A 19,824-nucleotide genomic window follows, 5' to 3' on the forward strand; every position below is an offset into this window, starting at 1 on the left:
ATCCCGACTTTCGTTGCTCTCCGCTCACTGTCGACCCACACTCCACAGCACCAGAAAGAAGCAAAGGCATTCATCATTCTGCTTGAGTTGTCGGCCCACAATGGTTCCCTTCCTGCCACTGACAGGCACTCCTCTCCTCTGCCCCACAGCCCTCTCTACTCTCATGTTTCGTCCCGCGCCGCGCCCGACCGCCGGCCGCGACTACCCCACCCCCTCCCTCCCTCACCACACCCCTCGTCTGAGGGGGCGGGTCACCCAACGGCCGCGCCTCATCGACCACCAGCTCCTCCAAAACCGATCTATCACGCACCAGCACGCAAGAACACGCACGTCGCATATCATATCTGCTTGCACTGTTAGCCGCTCGCGGGCACCGCGCCGCTCCACGGGACATCGTTATCGCCGGCTGCCGATGCCGTGCCCGCTGCTAACGGGGGCACCCTCTCCCCCCCCCACCGACGCTGCCCCCCTCCGTCGCCACCGACGGGCGCCATCGATCCAGCGACGCGCTGGCCTTGGCTGCCGGCGCCGCCTCCGGACCGGCGTCGGGCGGCGGATGGCGGCGGAGGCCGAGGGCGCTGTCCGTCCGCCCACTGGAGAGGGCCATCGGGGCCAGGGGTCCTCTGCCGCCTACACGTCAGACGCAGAGCTGGAAAATGGCGGCCGATAGTGGGCTCGAGGATGGAAGTGGGGAAAGTGTGGCGCTCAGATGATGGAAATAGAACGGCGAATTCGTTTGCTCTTTGCAAGGGACCGAAATTCATAACCACTATCGACAAGTAATGACGGAGGGTAAGAACGGTGAAGGTTGAAAGACATTGCTCTCCGGCCTCCATCGCATATATGAACTAAAAATGGAGCTTTGAAGGCCCTACAGATCTTCAAGAGAACAAATTCACCATGTAAATGAGGACTGCAAAGGGACTGCAAGTTTTGAAAACCCTCCAGGGATTCTAAGCCACGGCCCACATGATCAGACAATTGAAGAAGATAACTGTCAGTAACCTGCCACAGCCGGCAGCCACACATGTGAAAGACTCCCCTGGGATTTCACATTTGCAGAAGCATGGCACGTCGTTCCCATCTTCTCCAATCGGTTTGTTCTATTCAGCGCTACTCTATCCTCCAGTGTTCGCCACGGGCCGGGCCAGCCCAACGGGCCATGGGCCGGGCTGGGCTACGGGCTGGGCCGGGCCCCCAAATATCATTAGTTAACGGGCTATGAACGGGCCGGGCCAAGAGCTTTGTGCACTATGGGTTTTGCGACTAATGTCAATTTAAGAAAATTTGGAAACTGATGCAAACAAAACCCACTGGGAAAATACAAAAACTAAACCAATTTTAAGGAATGTGAAAGAAAACCTACTTGATATTGAATTTTGGGAATCTTGAGAATTATCCAATATCACATCATGTCACACATAGGAGGGTTTTCATAAAAATTCCGCAACCAAAAAGATCAGAGCATCTCTAGCATCATTAGTTTGTAATAAAAGTTAAAATGTAGTCATCAGAATAACTTACTTAGCACTACAACTCCAAAAACTAAGAAGCCACTCAACAATGATGGGCCACAGGGCTACATTAAGTTTAACACTTATATACGGCGATAGTGAGACAATTCCAACACAGTCTTTTTTCCTTCACCGACGGTTTTTTAATGAACAGAACCTTAAAAGGATACTCACAAAACACACTGTAAGTAACGAGGAACTCTACAGAGTATTTCGCGATGAAAGCTTCTTTAAATGTCCATAAATTTGTCAAAATAAATCACAACAAACCAGCCCCTTCTCAACAAAATTTGCAATCATGGCGGCGGCCCTATGTTTATGTGGCGGCATCTGGGTAGTATACACAACAGTATATCAAATAAATACGTTTTTAAGTAAGTATCAAGGTGAGAAACAAAATTAAACAAATAAAAAATAAAACCTTAATCACGAAGTCTGAAAACTCGAACGAAAAACAAAACAAAAACTTGATCATTTATGTTTTATTATACAATTGGTTAAAATCGCTACCTGCCGCAGCTGCGACAATAAAGAAGTGTTCGCTCATTTTTGATTGATTATGATGATGCGTAAAAGTCGCAAAAGTACCCAATGACATTTCCAGCTTACCATGTTTTTTGCTTACGCTGCTAGCGATATCCATATCTTGAAAAGAGCCTAACATAAAATAGCAAGGAAAGTAGCAGATAGTTGTCCACAGAGATTTGGTTGACACGTGGGCATGAATTGAAAATAGATAAGATCAGTTTTGCTGATAAATGGATGGATTTTCTCTTTTTTTGGAAGACAGTGCTAAAGTTAGTGTCACCTATTTTGTATGCTTTCTCAGGCTTTTGATATTGCAGCATCTATGGAGTGAATTTAACAGCAAGGTCAATCCCAGACAGATTCATCAATTCCCATAAGTCAAGCTTTTTTCTGCTGGTAAGTGCTGGGAAGTATAGAGTATGTGGCAAATACTTCCTTCAAGTATGCATTAGAGTCACCAATTATGAATGATAATGTTCACACACATCAGCTTGCAAGATAACTTTACTCATAGAATGTAGTTAATATAATCATGTAAACTTTTTATAGGTGTGTAATCATGACCTAATTGACTGAGGTGCTTGCTGTTACTGTTAAAATTTGTGCCATAGGTGCTTGAAATGATTATATTCATTGAAAAGAGGGGAGTCATGATTGCCATGTTAATATTCATGCAATTTGAATTGTTCTCAAAATAGTGTAATCAATCATGCTTATTATAGCAATTAGCAATAGACTAAGACAATAACTAGATTGCTATTTTTGCCGGGCCGGGCCGGGCTGGGCTTGGAATATTTGCCAAGAGCGGGCTACGGGCTGGGCTGGGGATTTTGGGGCCCGTGGCGAACACTGCTATCCTCCCACATAATGCAAAATATGCCAGAACACAGCCGCAGAATTTTATCTCGGGCGATGACTTATTGACCTTTCTGGGTGGACCACCAAGGTTCACCCGGTTCGACGAGGGCGTCACAGGTCAGAAGTCAAACGTCGAGGTCAGAGGTCAGCCGCCAGAGGTCAGGGGTCACTCATTGACACTCATTAGCGATGGAGGGTCCGGGTGTGTCTCCTGGGCGCGCCCATTATCAGGTGATCACGAGACCTACGTGTGGTTCATGGATCACGCGACACGGACGTTTCATCCGCGGATGGACTTCAGGCGGTGAATGATACTTCTTTAACCCGCGCCCCACTGGGGTCTGTGTATAACATGCCCTACTGGGGGGGGGGGGGGGCTATTCATAGCCCCCCCTCCTAACTCCGAAACTACTGGGCCGATCGTCAAAATTCAAACGGCGTCTGATAGCCCCGGAAAAACTGTCGAGCGAAACCTAATTTCATTGACCTCGAGGTCACCGATGACGTCACAGGTCAGGTCAAAGTAAAAATTATTAGCATTTTGGCTTGTGCACATTTTGGGCTCTGGCCGCCGTCTTACAAGTCAGATCAGGCTCATTTTTGGTATCCACACTCTTGAACAGATGCTCTAGATACCTTGAGGGTACCAAACTTGTACTTTGATTTTCAGGTCAGGGTCAGGTCATCACAGGTCACGAAAATATTATACCATGCGTCGGTCACGTGACACATGTTTTATGGTCCATTTAGGCCATAGATTTCGAATTTGATGTCGTCTGTGTCATTCGAGGTCATTTTGAGTCGATATCAGCTTAGGTCAGGTCACTTTCAGGTCAAAAAAGGTCAAATTTTGAAGGTAAAATTTTTCAACAAAAAAGGTGTCTATTGGATGCAGTTTGAGCTCAGGAACACGATGGTGCCATTTATATTGGTGTACGATGTCAAATACGTACTGAAAAATTGATTTGAAAAATTAATAATTGTGAATTTTTTGCAATAATGCGTATAACTTGGCCATTTTTGAAGATATTTAGCTAAAACTTGCTAAAGTTAGTCATAATCATGCGTTGTGTCACATATATTCCGGTTTTTTCGAAAAGTCAAAAACTTTTTGAAAAAAAATATAAAAATATAAATTTTGAATATTATTGTATAAAATTTTCGAAAATTTCAAAATTTTGAAAATCCGAGATAGCAGTTTGATAGCGCGGTCAATTTTGAGTCCTTTCATGCAAAGAAATTGGATCTAGCTTAAAAACTGAGCTCTTGGGAGCGATTGCCGCATGGTTCAATGTTTTGCGTCGAAATCGGACGAACATGACGTCACTCTGACGTCATTTCCGGCCCACCTATGGTAGCTACGAAGTTCAAATTTTGACACAAGGTGTCAAATTGATGCAGCCGAAGGTACTGAAAGTTTGGCGTCGATCCGTCAAGCGGTTTGGAAGTTATTGCAGAAAAACGGGAGGGGGGGCTATAAATAGCCCCCCCCCAGTGGGGCGCGGGTTAAAGTGCGATGGAACATTAATATATGTGCCTTAGGACGGTTAAAATACCAATGCTGTCCTCTGCCGAACTTCCTTGAGGCTGTGAGGCTGTGAAAAGATTTATACTGGAGCTTGTAATTACGAACTAATCACAGGCTATCCTGAATGTCATAAAAACATATCTATGTTAGCAGCATTCGCATTCAAACCTTCTCTAAAAAAAAACGTTTTTTGTTTGTTTGAACATTTTGTTATTATTGTTTAAAACTGAGCACTTCATTATTTCCACTGACCGCAGCGCTCAGTGCTTCAATGTCGCCAATTGACGTATCGGTTGAAGCCGGGCGGTCCCTATCAACCCCATTTGATCGCCTCCTCCTCCGGCAAACACTCATTAGCCTGAGTGGTCGGACGCCACACTGCCGCTCGCGACAGCCTGCCCGACAATCCCCCTCCCTCCCCTGTAGTTAGGAGTCTCTCGGTAACAATGCTCAGTACCTACCACCCTGATCCTTCGCGCAGTTGGTGTATCATCACCGGGCACATCGCGGCCCGCCGGGGCGGATCAGACCCGCTGAGACCATCAGGTCCGCCCCTCAGTCGTCCCCGTCCCCGGCCCGGCGCCGGCAGGGCGCCAGATAGGGGACGACATCGATCGGCTCTCAGAAGACCAGACTCCGTCACCCTGCAGAGCCAGCCGCTAATCCAGACGACACCAGGCAACTTCAGAGATGCAGATATGCGGCGGAAGGGAGCTCGCGCGGCGACGAACCGCCAGTGGGAGTTGTTTACAGCCGAGATAGGCGAACACGGAGTGAGCGATTTTGGGTGCAGATCCACTTTCTCGTAGTCTGTGCATTTTTGCTGACGCCAAAGCTAAGAAGGCCCTTGAACACTTAAAAAAAAAACTTTTTTTTTAAACACTACATGACACGATATCAAGTCGCTATAAGTAGGCGGCATTTGAACTCCATAAAATAATTACAGCAATCTGAAATGCGAATGTATCATCATCTGAAAAATGCGAATGTAGGTCAGAAAATAAAATTATAATGTTCCCAGACCCTTATGGTGACGGTTCTCATTTCTAAGTTCATAAATGATTCTCATACCAATAGGAACTAACTAGTTACCTTGTGAATAAAAAAGCCAATCGAAACCAGTTGGAAAGAAAATCAAAGGTGACATCAAGGAAATCAAAGGTGACCTAAACTAGCAATCCTCGATCTTTCCACCCTCCTATTGTCAAACTTCGTGGTTCGTGCAAATATTTGCTTTCATCAAGAACAGCCCTGGGGAGCGGGCTGAAATTGCAGGGGCGCCACCCCAGTATTTGTTTTTATTCAATCAGAGCTGTACTATTTGATTGGCCTAGACGAGACAGTGTTTGAGCCTGGGGTGAGGGAACTAGCTAATTTAGCCACCATCAAAGAATCGTTCACACTGATATTGTGAATAAAGGTAGGGTATTTTACTGCTAAGTATTAACAGTATAGCAGTTGCACTGCCTGGATGTGGGCATGTTTTGTGGATGTGCTATTTGTGGGCAATTTTTGAACTTATTTCAAACCCCAAACAGATACAAATCGTTTCCCAAAATGCATGTTATTTGTGTGCTCCAAATAAAAAAACAGCCAGTCATGGATTTCAAATCCAGCTGTTCTGCGTTCCTTATACGCAACCATTTTATATCAACGCTTTAGTCGAACCCGGTCAAATCCCCCACTGTGGTCAGGGGAGAGATGGAGCCGGTTGACTGTCGGCCTCTGTGCTGGTTCAGAGGAGAACACTCTCTGCCGAATGGCCCTGATTGAATAATGGCGTGTCCTGACCTTGGTGCGTTTTACTCCCGGCCACGGGCGCGGTGTATGGGTCGGTTCGAACCAACACCGGCCACTGGACACGGGCTGGAACGGTTTGTGCGGAACAAGGAACAGCTGCTTACGGTCTCTCCGGATTGAAAAACATCTGAGTGCAGATTGCCCAGAGCAATAGATAGTAAAGTAAGGCGTATCTGGGAGATAAATCTGAAGACTCAAGGAGACTCAGTATAACTGACTTCCACATATTCATCCACTATTCATTCTTGCCGCACTGAAAACAATTTCACCCAAAACTGGCGAGTAAACCGGTGCCTCGCGGGTACCCCTATCCGCAACCATTTTTAACCACCCTCCCAGGAGTCAATTTAGGACATAACACTTTCGCAATTCACTCTGGAGAGTAGTAACCCTCCACGACTATTCGCGCACCAGTGGCTCGCGACCCCTCCATCGAAAGGTATTCATCGACGCCTACCTGGCAGCAGCGCCCCATCAAACCCCTAGGAGATGGGGTTACCCTCCACGCCTACCCTTCGCCGACCAAGTCACGAGGGCCAAAAAAAACTCCCACGCTTGACCATATTTGCGGGAAAATATCTATATTATAGCAATCTCACACCTAGAAAACATCGGTGAGAAAGTTTCACATTGGTGGGAAAGGTCAAATCGAATTCCCATAGAAATTTCGATATGACTTGTCACCGGCAATCATGCAGACCGCCCGAAATCAAGAAGATGTGTCGCCGCTGCTTTCGTGACCTATATAAGAATCAAAATGGTCTCACTTGGTAGTTTCGGAAGAAAAAGCGTTGCCAATCGTCCCGTGATGAATATTGCAGAGGTTTTAAAGATGCACCCTAACAATTGTACTTTCGCCCCCACTTGAAAACCGCGCCAAACAATGTGCCAACATATCATTGGTTCAAAAAAAAGTTAAAAAATTGTTGTAGTTTCAAACTGTATAAGACAACGCCATCTAGTTGTCACAGTAGACCCAACTCCTTCAGGGCAGGTTATGTAAAGGTTCGCCATCCACGGATACGCGTTTACGATACCTCGAGTAGTTCCAACTCTTTCAGTGAGGGCTGTGCCAATGACTCGACACCCGCGGGGACAATATCCGGTGCTGGGTAGCTACCTTACTGCAGACTGTGGGTACAGTGCATATTTACGAGTAATAAGGCAGGCAAGTCTGCTTACCCTCTAGCTAGAATCTGGACATGGCGAGTTAATACACATATACCACCCGCAGAGCAACGCTTAATTCGCCAGCTTCGGGTGAAATTGTTTTCAGTGCGACGAAGAAAACAGCTCTCAAGCATCGATTTCAGGCTACTTGTATTTATTCGTGACCCTCCATAACGCGTTATATATTCTCAATTCTAATTCCTCCCTATCATCCCAGCAATCTATTGTGAGATCATGTCGACCTCTGCTGTAGCATGTGGCTGTGAATGTCATTGCTAATCTGACCCGCATCAACGGCATTTGACTTGCATAAGCAGACACAACAGGCGCAAGGTCTTGATTAATTAAACCCTCGGGTGTTGAGTAAGACAAAATAAGGAAGTGGATGATAACCTGATGAGCCAGGAAAACTGCGCATGTGTGCAAACTACATATACTGGATTCAGAGGCCTGAATCACTCGGAAGCAGAGCCTGGTGATCAGTCTGCCGATCAGTCAGTCTGCACCGATAATCGGTAATGCTCGCTGATACCGATATGGATGAATATGGATCATAATGATGACTCGAGTCGTTTATTGTTTTATATTGGTGCACTATGCATGAATCGCGAAATATTCAAATGTACGAGATTTACCTCTATTTCCGAATGCAAGAAAATGATGTAGGTAAATAGAGTAGGGGAGAGTGGGGCAAAGCGGCCACCCTAACGCTTCTCACGATGCCAACGCTTGATTTTTAAACTTGGAAAGATTCTTTCTATACCAATGTGATCCCTATTAAGTTGCCTTTTATTTCAACTGCGTTTTATTTCCAAAGGCGTTCACATATGAAAGATATTGACAAAACTTTAAACCTATGCATATTGGCCACTTTGCCCCATACCCTGGGGCAAAGCGGCCACCGGCGTCTTCTCAAGTCCCGATATGAGAAACAAAATAGTTGCCTCGTGTACGACTAGGGTATTTTATGGTGACAAGGTTAAGCGAGGATGGATGTTTACTTTATCATCTTCCACCTGTAGGTGAACAAAGAAAGGATTTTTATGAAAAAATACATTTAATTGCATTATTTGGTAACTCATGCAACTGAAAAGTGGCAAAGATAAATGCATGACGACACATTTGAATATAAATAATGTTTTTTATCCAGATGGAAACAACTTATGACCAATTGGGGGTGGCCACTTTGCCCCGGCCACTTTGCCCCGCGCATACCGTCCGATACAAAAATATTCCAGCTTAGCTATTAGTGGGGTAAAAAACATTAAAATTGGTAGAATACATGTACGATAACCATGCAATGCATGGACAAGAACGCTTATAAAAATTCCAAACGGTTATGGAAAAACATAACATTTAAAAATTGTAAACATAGTTGGTAACCTGGCAAGAAATGCTTTTCCGTGTTTCACAGAACAATGGTGATGGGCCTAAAACCCCGGTCTGGCTCATTCGAACGACCGCGAAGAGAAGTATAATTGGAAACCATAAATTGGAACTGACGCCAGTTATGAAGGGCCGTAAAACGATGGGTGGCCGCTTTGCCCCGGGTGGCCGCTTTGCCCCACTCTCCCCTACATACTCACAAGTTATCGTCCTGACACCTATTGCCGGTCCTTATTTCTCCCCATTTCCGCTCGTTCCACCAAACCATTTGTAACGGCGCAAATCGGTTTGCCGGATACTCATTCGCTGCATGTGATGAATGGTCAGCCATTCAAATGCGGCTCTATTGTTCACCAACGGAGCAGTTGTGAGGCCTTCATTTATCCAGCACCGGAACTGCACAGTCCGCAGCTCATGAATTATCAATGCACCGCTCAATACTCAATCCATAACACAGAATAGTGCATGAGCTACATAATCATTGATTTCGTTCTGTGTAGCAAGCATCGATTGGCCGTCGGTCACTCCCAGATCAATCACTCATCAAATCCTTTGCACATTTCGACAGCCTATACAATTCAATACTTACATTGCCTTTTGTGCGGTAATCAGAGGACACTGCAGTCCTCCGCGTACAATATCCGTCGATTTTTAACATCCTCCATCAAATGATAGGCTGATTTGACGGACACCGTTTATCGTTCGGTCTTCTCAACTGACACAGTTGCAGCAGTTTCACTCCAAGCTGAATCTTAGCCTGCACCGAGGGGACCAGCTCCAGTGAGCAATAACCTGCAGACCCTCTGAGCGGCCCCTGGCCTGCCTGAGCAGCACGTGGCTGGTCCCGGGACGGCACGGATCGATAGCCCGTCTGCCCAGGAACCCTCGACAGCCAGAGGTAATCGCGATGACAGCGAGGATCTCAGCCCTGCGAGCTAAGCGATATCCGTCCCGATTCTCGGCAAGTTAGCAAACTGCAAACTGCGAGCAGCTAAAGGTGATGGCGCTGATAGTGATTGAACACGTCTCGTTCGTTATCAAAGCACCTTGAAAGGTGCGGCTATTATCTAAGAGCCTGCCCAACTTTTAGAAACAGCTGATGAACGCATGGTCCAAACAAAAGACATCAGCAGCAGCACGTCCAACTTTGTAGACAGAGAGTTGTACTTACCACCCGGAGCTTCGTTACCATTCAAACTTTATGAAGGCGTACTCTTTCACCTGTGTGCAGCCCGCGCAATTGATTGCGATATATGACAATCCTATAGGATTGTCGCTGCCATTATCGAGGCGGTAAGGATTTCAGACCTGCAAACTAAAGGATTTCCTCCCCAATTCACTAGATGTTTGGAAATGCCTTCACCAGATGCCTTGCCCACACAGACATCTATAACCCACTTTTCCCAGTACGGATCAGCCATGTCCATCAACCTAGCACGATTCTCAGGGACCCCAAAGCCGCTTCCTGCTGCTGAGATCATGCAGTGCTTTCTGACCCGTCACACACCTCGCCACGCGCCCAACGCCCGAGGGCCATATTATCCCCTGACCCTATTGCTGCTCACACCCCGACAGCGGCGCCCATTGATGTCGGCTGCCATTGTGCCGGCAGAGACGCAGAAACGCAGACACGGCAGCTCAGGACTCACGCACCAGTGAGCTGTGAGTGAGCGGGAATATGGATGGCGAGCGCTCACTGCAAGAACAATGACACGGTGAAGCGAGCTGTGAGTGGTGTGTTCGTTTTAAGAGGCACACAGTAGCGGTTAGTCAGATACTTATGCAGACGTGCGGAGAGACGGTAATGGGGGTTACGGATGAACTGAGAATATAGGGCAAACTGCAAACTGATCGCACTCATGCAAGAAAAAGAAGCATCTGCTTTTCATTGCAAAAGTACAGAAATCATTTTGATGCTTATTTTCATAGCTTCCAGGGGCTCGAAACTGTCGTAATTGCCGTTGCCATGTGGATGGCTGCACAATGCCCAGAAGGCCAAGTGAGTAAGTCATGTCCAGTTGGGGTGTGACACTCGAGACGAAGTTTAACGAGCCAGACAAATGAAGACTTCCTCACACTTCCCGTGCCAGCGCTGGCCGATCGTGACATTTGAAAACGAGACGATTTATGGCGCAACGCCGCGTAATCATTTGAATGAATCGGACAGTTATGCAAATGTTTGTACAGCGTAATGTTTATTGTCGTTGATATTCCATGCTGCTCTCAATATTACATGTGCAACTGCGAAGAAGCAGTATTGAGCAACCGGTGTTAAAAGTCGAGTAAACAATTGCATGCTTCTGTTTGACGTCTGGTGTTTTATGCCATACAAAACGTTTATTTTGTGTCAATGACGCTTAACATGATTACTTCGAATAAATGCCAAAAATTAGAATTCATTCATTTTAATTTCATTCCAAAAGGCTATCAAGAAAATGCATAACATAAACTGAATGTATCAAGCTTCTCTAAGCGATAAGGCGATGGCCATCATGGGAAAAGTAATCAAATATGCAGTCTGATGTGTAATGGATCATGCATGAGATCATACGTTAGATTGGTATGCATTGATAATAATAGCAGCAAATAGGAAAGCACCTGTGCGGTCGACCCGTGTAAATATTAATATTCGATGAATCCATTATCACTGACGGTACCAGAAGCACCGACATCGCTATCAGTGCTCCTTTTCCGTGGCACCCGACTAGGCACGTGCGCGCTGCTGTTATCCACATGAATACAGCCCCGCAATATCCACCGGCGTAGAGACAGGTGGGCAGGAGAATTACCTGCGGCTCATTTTCAGTCCAATGCACGCACAAAAAGGCCGCCGAACAGCTGCCGGCTGCTGCTCTAGCACGCGCTACGGGCGGTGCCATAACTGTCACATCTCTGACGCGAGACACTGCCAGGGGACAGGGTGAGAGGGGACCGGGCCCGACGGCGAGCCTGGCCTGGCTGCTGTGTGCGATAACGCGCTTTTTGCGCGGGTCTGGCACATTTCATGATCGACAAACAATGCGCATGTCGCGTGGGCTGATCGGCTGGGCGGCTGGTGAAGCACGCATCCCTCATCAGGACTGAAAGGGGACGGAGCAACGCGCGCAGACGGCCTGGAGGGGATCAGGTTCGGCGCCCACTCTGCCGGTGCCGTGACGGCTAACGCTCATCCAACAACTCGGCACGAGTCAGGCTGGTGGATTTGTTTCGTTTGTTTTTCTGTGTCTTTGTTTTTACATGCGTTGACTTGTTACTTGGCATTACACCCCATATGAATTTCGCGTTTTCCAACAGAATGTCAGTGCACCCAACTGCTTTTAACTAGAAACCCACCAATTTCTACCAAATTCGAAGTAAAGAAACACGGGACACACAACCGGGCTCCACGTTTCCAAATCAACATCCGTCGCTAATTAGCCGTTCGGTTGCACCATCGGTGCCGATCGGTGGCGGATCGCCCAAATAGCACCAACAGTCGTCTCCAGTTAGCCGTGAAACACGCCTCGGGGGAGCTCAACCGACCGGTCGGGGGAGAGGCAGAGCACCGCGTCCCCCGCCAACGCCATGGCGTCCCTCCCCCGTCCCCATCACGTCCCTTTTCCCTGGCGCGTCCCCCGTCTCTAGTAGGTCGCTGTTCACAGCACGTCGCTACTCACAACCGCTCGCACTGACTGACAAATCCCAGCAGGGCGCGCTCAGCCCGGCGAGAGGTGGGGTAGCAGCAGGAGGGAGGGGATGGGCGACGGCGCGTCCCTCAGCACCAGTTTGCCGGGCAGAGGATGGTTTAATCACCGGTCCCCTCTGCTGGTTCGATGGGAGGAGAGGTACTCCATCACGATCTGGGCTGGGGATGTCCGCGGCGGTGCGCCGCTGCGGGAGGGGGGGGGGGGGTCTCCGCCGAGCGAGCAGTGGCTAACAGGGACAGGCACGGAGGGACAGGGAGGCTCCCCTGAGCAGCCCGAAAGGGTAGTCGGCGCGAGGGCATTGTTCGGACCTGTGACCAGAGGCAGTGGTTACAGAATGGTTGTAGGCACCTCTACAGAAAGGTAACCACCATTCAGAGCCAGTGGTTGCTATGACTCGCGGCTGACGTTCCCAGTTATACGGGTTACCGCTCGCACTAGGCCTGGCAACAGTGCTGACTGCTGCTACTGCTACTGCACAACTTTATGTAAAAATGCATTACAGCAGATCAAGGCCGTGGCGATACTAGCGATGTATTGTGTAATGGTGGTGATCTGATCAATATAATCCTTCAACTGTCGGGAGCGCTAAAAATGGGTTGGGATTATCACTCAATTAACAATGTGCAACAACAGTTAGCAAGTAAACATACACAACATTAATGCCGACTAGTGTGCGCTCCTAGCGAAGTTTGACATTTCAAAGCCGACGGGCCATCTCAATCAACGACCCGGCGCGGCGAGCCGACATGGAATGTGCAATGTGGATGCCAACTGCCCGGCCCAGCAGAGTGGCAGCTAGCGAGCAGTGCGCTGGCCACTGGGCATGCTGCTGGTATTGATCGCCATCTGACAGCCCTGGAAATGTCATGGACGTATCAAATAACCATGAGGCCGCCGCTTCTTGCGCCTGTAAGCCATGTCTGTCTGTGCTGCTGTCCGTCTGTCTGTGCTGCTGTCCGTCTGTCTGTCTGTATGTCCGTCTGTTCGTTTGTCGGTCTGTCCGTCAGTCGGTCACTCGGGCTGTCGATCTGATAGTCTGTCGGCCTGTCAGTCTGTTCGTCAATTCGCCAGTCCTTCTGTCGGTCCGTCTGTCTGTCCGTCTGTCCATCTGCCCGCGAGTCCGTCATTATTTCATTCGTCTCGGATCTCTCTGTGTCCCAGCATCTCACGGGCTTGCTAAGCCTCAAACCACGTCACATTGCCGGGTAACTATCAATTTTAGCCGGGACAAAGAACCTCTGCAACCTCAGACATCGTCCAGCGTGCCGCTCACCCTCCCCTCCCCAGGCACGAGCTATCGAGTAAACCAGCTGTTTACCACCAGACAAGTGAGTCACTCACTTAACACAGACAGACTGCCGAAGTATAGCACGTCAGGAACGGCCGCTTCAGGAACGCGACAGCGGAACACGAGAACTCGACTAAATCACTTCAGAAAAAGCACCGGACGCTTCCGAAAAAAGCGTCGAACGGGCCACAAAAAGCGCCCAGGCGTGGACGGAGAAGGGAAGTGAGCAATGAGCTGAAATCGGCGCGGCGTGTCGACGCCATCGACGCTGGTGAAGGCGGAGGTAGTGGCCTGTTCTGCGCCGTCGATCGATATACGCGGGCGGACACCGGAGGCGATGCGTCATGGCTCGGTGTGCGTAGGAGGGAGGGGAGAGGAGGTGCGGGTGGGGAGGGGTCAGACGCGCGTGCCGTTCCGGCGGGTCGGTTCGCCTCCCCGGGGGGTATCGAGCGGTGACGGTGGCAGAGGCAGCAGCCGAGGGGAGGTGTCCTGTGATCAGTGATAGCGCAGCCCGCCGGTGACAGCCGCCGACACTGTCCAGACTGTCAGCGACGTGCGCCGCATTAATCACTGACGATCGATAATTGAATGGGATTGGAACGGAGCATGTCCAACGCCAAACGAACAGCAGCCTGCCTGTCGACAATACGGAGGGGATGTATGAAAAAGAACAAACATCAGCTGACAATCACCATGTCCACAGTATCCTGCCCACACTGACAATGTCAACATCAAACCACCAGAAACCACCAGCGAGCCATTGACATGACGTCACCCAGTCGATGACATAACATGACGTCACTGACCCGTCTGTCAGCGGCCTGTCACGTCCGTCACGCTGACAGCTCGGCGCGTCCGACGGGCCACGGGTGGCTCGTGTCGACCAGGGAGTGTCGGTGGGGCGTCTGATTGAGTTAGTCGGCACCCCGCTGCTGGCCGCTGACGAGGGCACCTGCGGAGACGGTCCCGTGTGCCAGACCCGGCCGGACCGGGGCATACACAGGGGAGGAGACGGGAGGTCGGACAGGGGATAGACAGCTGGTGAGCGCCCAGTGTGCACTGTTGCATACTCGATGATGATACGACCGTCGTACAGCCTCGAATTAGCCGTCAAAAAATGGTAACATGATAACATAAAAATGGTGATTTAAAAATATGACTGATATGCAAGGAAAACATGGAAACACGTTGCTCTGAGAAATTTATAGCCTGTTGGTTCATGCAAACGGTACTGGTGAGTGGTGCAAACGGCATGTGGTCCTTGTCCCACAGAACCAAGACACGAAATAAATCTTCTAACTAGCCTATTGGATGTCAAGGTGGCTATTTATAGGCATTACAGCGCGTTCCGTTTGCCTACAATAAATTGCGATCGGCCAGTTTCACACCAGCAAGTTCTCTCTAACGTCATGGAATGGCGCGGTGTTCCATTAAGCTCCTGTAGGTGTATGCGACAGTTCTCACCAAGTTGCCAGAACCGCCGGCAGGCTGTAAGCGACGTCTGGAGCGCTAAAGACGGGCTAGCGACCGTCGAATTTATTGGGAACCATGCCCGTGTGAACGGGTCTTTACAGTGCCCGTCTGCAGCCGCGGGAACTATGGTGAAGCGGGACGCAGCCATGCATGCATGGTGCTGATTCGCAGTGGTATGAGTAGAAGCGTTACAGCTTGGCTTTTCATCGGTGCCGTTACATGCCAAACGTTTAAAGGATGTGATGCTTGTTTACGGTTACACATTGGGACTGCATAGATCGGGTATTTTGTGGACAAAAGATCAGATTCTTTACAAACTGCTTTGCTATCTTCATATTGCATGCAAATTTAACGTCGTGCGAAAAATTAAGTAAAATTGCCTTTGTAATATTGAAAATAAGCTTTAGCTTGAAATATTCGAAAAATGAAAAATTTAATTTATTACTCCGTACTAAAAATGAAGAGCACTCATAAGTAGCAGCTTTCACATATACGGGTTACAGAAAGTGATACAGATAATCACCGCCCGCTTAATTAATTAAAATTTCAGCTGGACAAAGTTGCAAACTGGATAGTTTCGTCTCAGTCTCCCCTTCGTTACACCCATGCCAGCTGCCGCTAACTCCGCCTCCAGCTGCCGCCCTCCCCTCTCCTCCCCTCCCACCCCTCCCCACTGCACGTGGCACGCGCACCGGATGGTCGGTGCGGAAATTAAGCCCGCCACGGGACTCGAACAGCAATCAGACGGTTCAGGAGGGCGAACAATTTACCCGGCCATCGGCCCCTGGCTTTCCGGGTCCGCTATTTTTACCGGGTACCTACACTTTTATTGGATAGTGGGCGCAGAAAAGACGGGGGCGGTGCACGAGTCACGAAATCTATTTTCAACGGCAATTAGCTGGTTATTAGTCGTGATGAACGATGCCGATAAAAATGTATGTTTTGTGACAATGGGCAAAAAGCTGCACACGAATTGCGGCTTGTAGCTATTATCCGCGCATGATGATAAAAAGGCGTATTGAAACGTCGAAAAATATAACAATTCGTCACCCACCACTTGATTGTGACTTCAACGCCCAAGTCAAATATTTCACACAAAAAAAAAATCAAGTCACTGATGTCTTCAGACATGGGACAGTCTTTTAAAGCATAAGCAGAGATGATAACCACTAAGCAGGCGACATATTTCCCGTTTACGGCTTTAGTCTGATTATAGGTGGCCTCGACAATGTATACCGACAAGCTCATTCGCTTCCTTCCTGTCCCGTCAACGTATGTCTGCAGCAGTGCAGGTATGAGAAGCTCCGGTGAGGTTGTCGCACTTGTTTCAACGGCTGCAGAGGGCACAGGCATGCATCCCTATCTCATCCATCTATTATCTCATCCGTGCCTTCCCCCGACTCCCTCCCCCATGTGCACTCAGCACAGCACTCAGCAGCCGTATCAGCACAGAGAGCGGGGCGAATGGGTTACTCACGGTCATCCTGCCCTCTCTCCACTCTCCTCCCTACTCTGCAGCGGTAATGGCCCAGTTCCACTCCTTCCCCTGTTCCGCCCCACTCTGTATCATTTATCTCATCAATCCATCATAGCCCACCCGGTTTTAATAAGTGATATCCCTATCCCACACACAGAGAGACACTGCAGCTTCCATTTTATTTTATTTTTTGGGGGGGGGGATAAACGTGAACCAAACATACTCGCACAGTCGAACATGTTATATCGTCTCATATCCGAAGCAATGCAAATTATTTTATGTAGGGATCGACAAAAAAGATTCAACTTTTTGGGACGATATAACCGATAAGATATTAATTATTGATCGATGATCGGCACATTTCTAACGTGAAGGTGGAATTGAAATTTTAACATTCGTTTCAAGTGCATTGGAACATCAAATGGGCGGCATGAAAATGGATTCAACAAAAATATGTACGCACTCATTTAAGCCGGGTAACTCGCTCTCAGCCCCCTCCATTTCGAACTGCGGGACCTGCCGACATGCCGGGACCCCTCGTTCGGGCCATTGTGCCCTCTGCGCTCAGCACAATGCACATTCACCCTGTGCAGCTGCCCCACCATCGTTGACATTCTATCACGGGAAACACGACCCGGGTACCGGGCACGTCAACTGGGGGCCACTCGTGACGGCCTAGATCGGGGTGAGTGGGGTGGGGACCTGGGAAAGGACAGCGGCCGCCGCCATCGCGGCCACCTCTGACCTTTGGAAAGGCGGCCTTTCGGGTGACTCAGGGGAGAAACTTTGTCACGGGGACGAGCGATATATGGGGGCGGTCGTGGGGCCGCTGGGAAGCGGTGAACGCAATGAGTCGTAAGGTGAAGATGGATTTGCACCATTTAAACTTTCAAATGCCGCGCTTTTATGTGCATCGCGTCTAAGCCGTCGCAGCCTCAGTCAGTTTCCAGTATCCAGTGTCCATCGTGTACTGCGATCGCTGAGACAGAGGACAGCGAGGCCTCTCAGCCGCCCTCTCCCACTCTGAATCACACCCCGGTCGCCTAATTGACTTGCATGAGCTCTCTGTTCCTGCACACATCTGCGCGCGCTGCGCCTCCTATGGTCGCAGAACGACCGTTCTGGAGGTGACGACCCCACACCCTTTTCCCATCCCTACCCTCCTCTCCTCTCTATACACACCCCTCTCCTCTCCGAGCTGGGTTTTCAAGGTGAGCCGAGGCCTGTCAGACCGGTCCCCGCACGTGTAACTCATAGCTAGCCGGTGGGACGGCAGGAGTTGGTATACCCGCTCCGTTTGAATGTTACCGCGCCGGCAGTCCGGAACCGGGCCGGGCAGGAAGGGGGCTGCTCGCGACGCGTGACATGAGGCTTGGGCTTCAGATGCCGGGGTCGGGTGTAAAAACGGACACGAAGCTGACAGTTGGGTGTGAAGGCATGAGTACCTAGACTTGGAATAGGAGCGTGCATGTAGTGCGTTGTGTTTTGACGGTTTGTGTAGTTTTGTTTTGTTAGTGATTTCGGGGGAGAAGGGCGTGCCTTCCCACTCAAAGCGGAAAACAGTCAACCGTAGATCTCGTCAAACTTGAATGAATCATGCAATCAAATGTAAATGCTTCAAATAAAAATGCAATTGTTATGTATTGACTCGCCGTTCAATATTCAGTTATGTTGCTCTGGCTTCCGTTTAAAATAAAATTGACATCGGATTATTAGCGGCTTCGATACTATAGAGTATAGGTAGGGGCCTGTGACATTTATATCGTAAAAAATAATTCTATGCGGAGCCGATCATTTACAACATCCGTTGTCTTCTCGGGTCCCAAGCGTAAAACGGTCCGATTAACTACCGCCGCGGATATCAAACCGTGCACCACTTCCAACGCCGCCGAATAAATGTCCCTAAGCCGGTGAACCCTTGCCTAACCGTGACCAGTCAGTAGCCGCTGCGAGGTAGCCGCTCGTCGGAGGGACGATCCAACACAATATCGACCTGACCGACCCCGCCGCCCACTCACTCACTCAAGACGGGCGTCTTACCTCGCTGAGATCCGGTTTCTGCTCGATCGCCTGATACAAGTTCTCGGCACTCGCCACGGCCAGGACGGCCAGCACAGCACAGAGCGAGGTCCTCATGGTGTCGCCCGCGACACGGAGAGTCACTGATGGTCACCGAGTCACTGGAGTCTCGGTCCGGTTCCCTCCGCACCGACCAGCCCACTGCAGAGAGGCGACTGAGGGCCGCCCGCCGCCGCCGCCGCCCGGTCTAGTTGCCGCCGTGACCGATAGGTGGCAGGAGCGGCGCGTCGCACCACTGCCGACCCTATCATTGATGGACATCGACGGAAAGGGTAGGACGATGTCCGTGCGGTGAAACTTACAGGTTCGATATGGTTTTGATCTTTCAGTTATCATGTGACCGTTCATTGGCACCCCCCCCCCTCCCACACACACAAAGTACCATCCCATTTTGTTTTGTTCTGAATTTGTAGTTCGTGGAATGGCTGACTGTTCGATGTGGATGTTATTGGGCTTCGCAGAGACGTTTATGCAAATCGGAATGATCTCGTTATCTTCCACTCGGACAAACAAGTAGCGAATGGCCTATCCTCAGGTAGGTTCACTGCGGTATAAATCGTTCGCGGGACACCTGTAGGTTATAATACACAGTTGGGATAATGTTACAAAAAAGGGAGCTGTGGTGGTGTGCATCCCCAGTCTGTACCTGGGGTTTGCATCTCTACGTCCGTGTGTGCCCTCGGGGCACGGTCCGGCGGCGGCTCCCGGCCGGACCGTGCGGGGCCGCGGCAGTCTCTACTGGGTCCGCGCCACGCTCGCTCGCTGTGAACACAGGGGCGTAGGCAGGGGGGGGGCCACTGGGCCATGGCCCCCCCCCCTTGGGCGCCGAAGGCGCCCTTTGCGATTGGAGGGCGCCGAAGGCGCCCTCCAATCGCAAATGCAATTGTGATATAATCGAATCGAAAAACAATCGCGACTGGAGGGCGCCCTCCAATCGCGAATGTGTTTACAGGGAAAATACGGATGGAGGGCGCCTTCGGAGGACGCCCATTCCAAATACGCCCTCCAAATACGGTTGGAGGGCTCCCTCGGGCGCC

General features: G+C 49.6%; 1 protein-coding gene across 2 annotated transcripts in view; it reads right to left on the reverse strand.

Annotated features, from left to right (window-relative positions):
- Positions 1-18,944, reverse strand: part of LOC122365826 (fasciclin-1-like) — a 37,478-nt gene extending 18,534 nt beyond the window's left edge. For both annotated transcript variants that reach the window (XM_043337404.1, XM_043337403.1), the window contains exon 1: positions 18,749-18,944. In XM_043337404.1, coding sequence (XP_043193339.1) covers positions 18,749-18,844 — 96 coding nt within the window. In that variant the 5' untranslated portion in view covers positions 18,845-18,944. The remainder of the gene's footprint in view (positions 1-18,748) is intronic.
- Positions 18,945-19,824: the final 880 nt, after the last annotated feature.

Source organism: Amphibalanus amphitrite, unplaced genomic scaffold (genome assembly GCF_019059575.1).
Source record: "Amphibalanus amphitrite isolate SeventyFive unplaced genomic scaffold, NRLGWU_Aamphi_draft 000765F_arrow, whole genome shotgun sequence".
Taxonomy (NCBI): domain Eukaryota; kingdom Metazoa; phylum Arthropoda; class Thecostraca; order Balanomorpha; family Balanidae; genus Amphibalanus; species Amphibalanus amphitrite.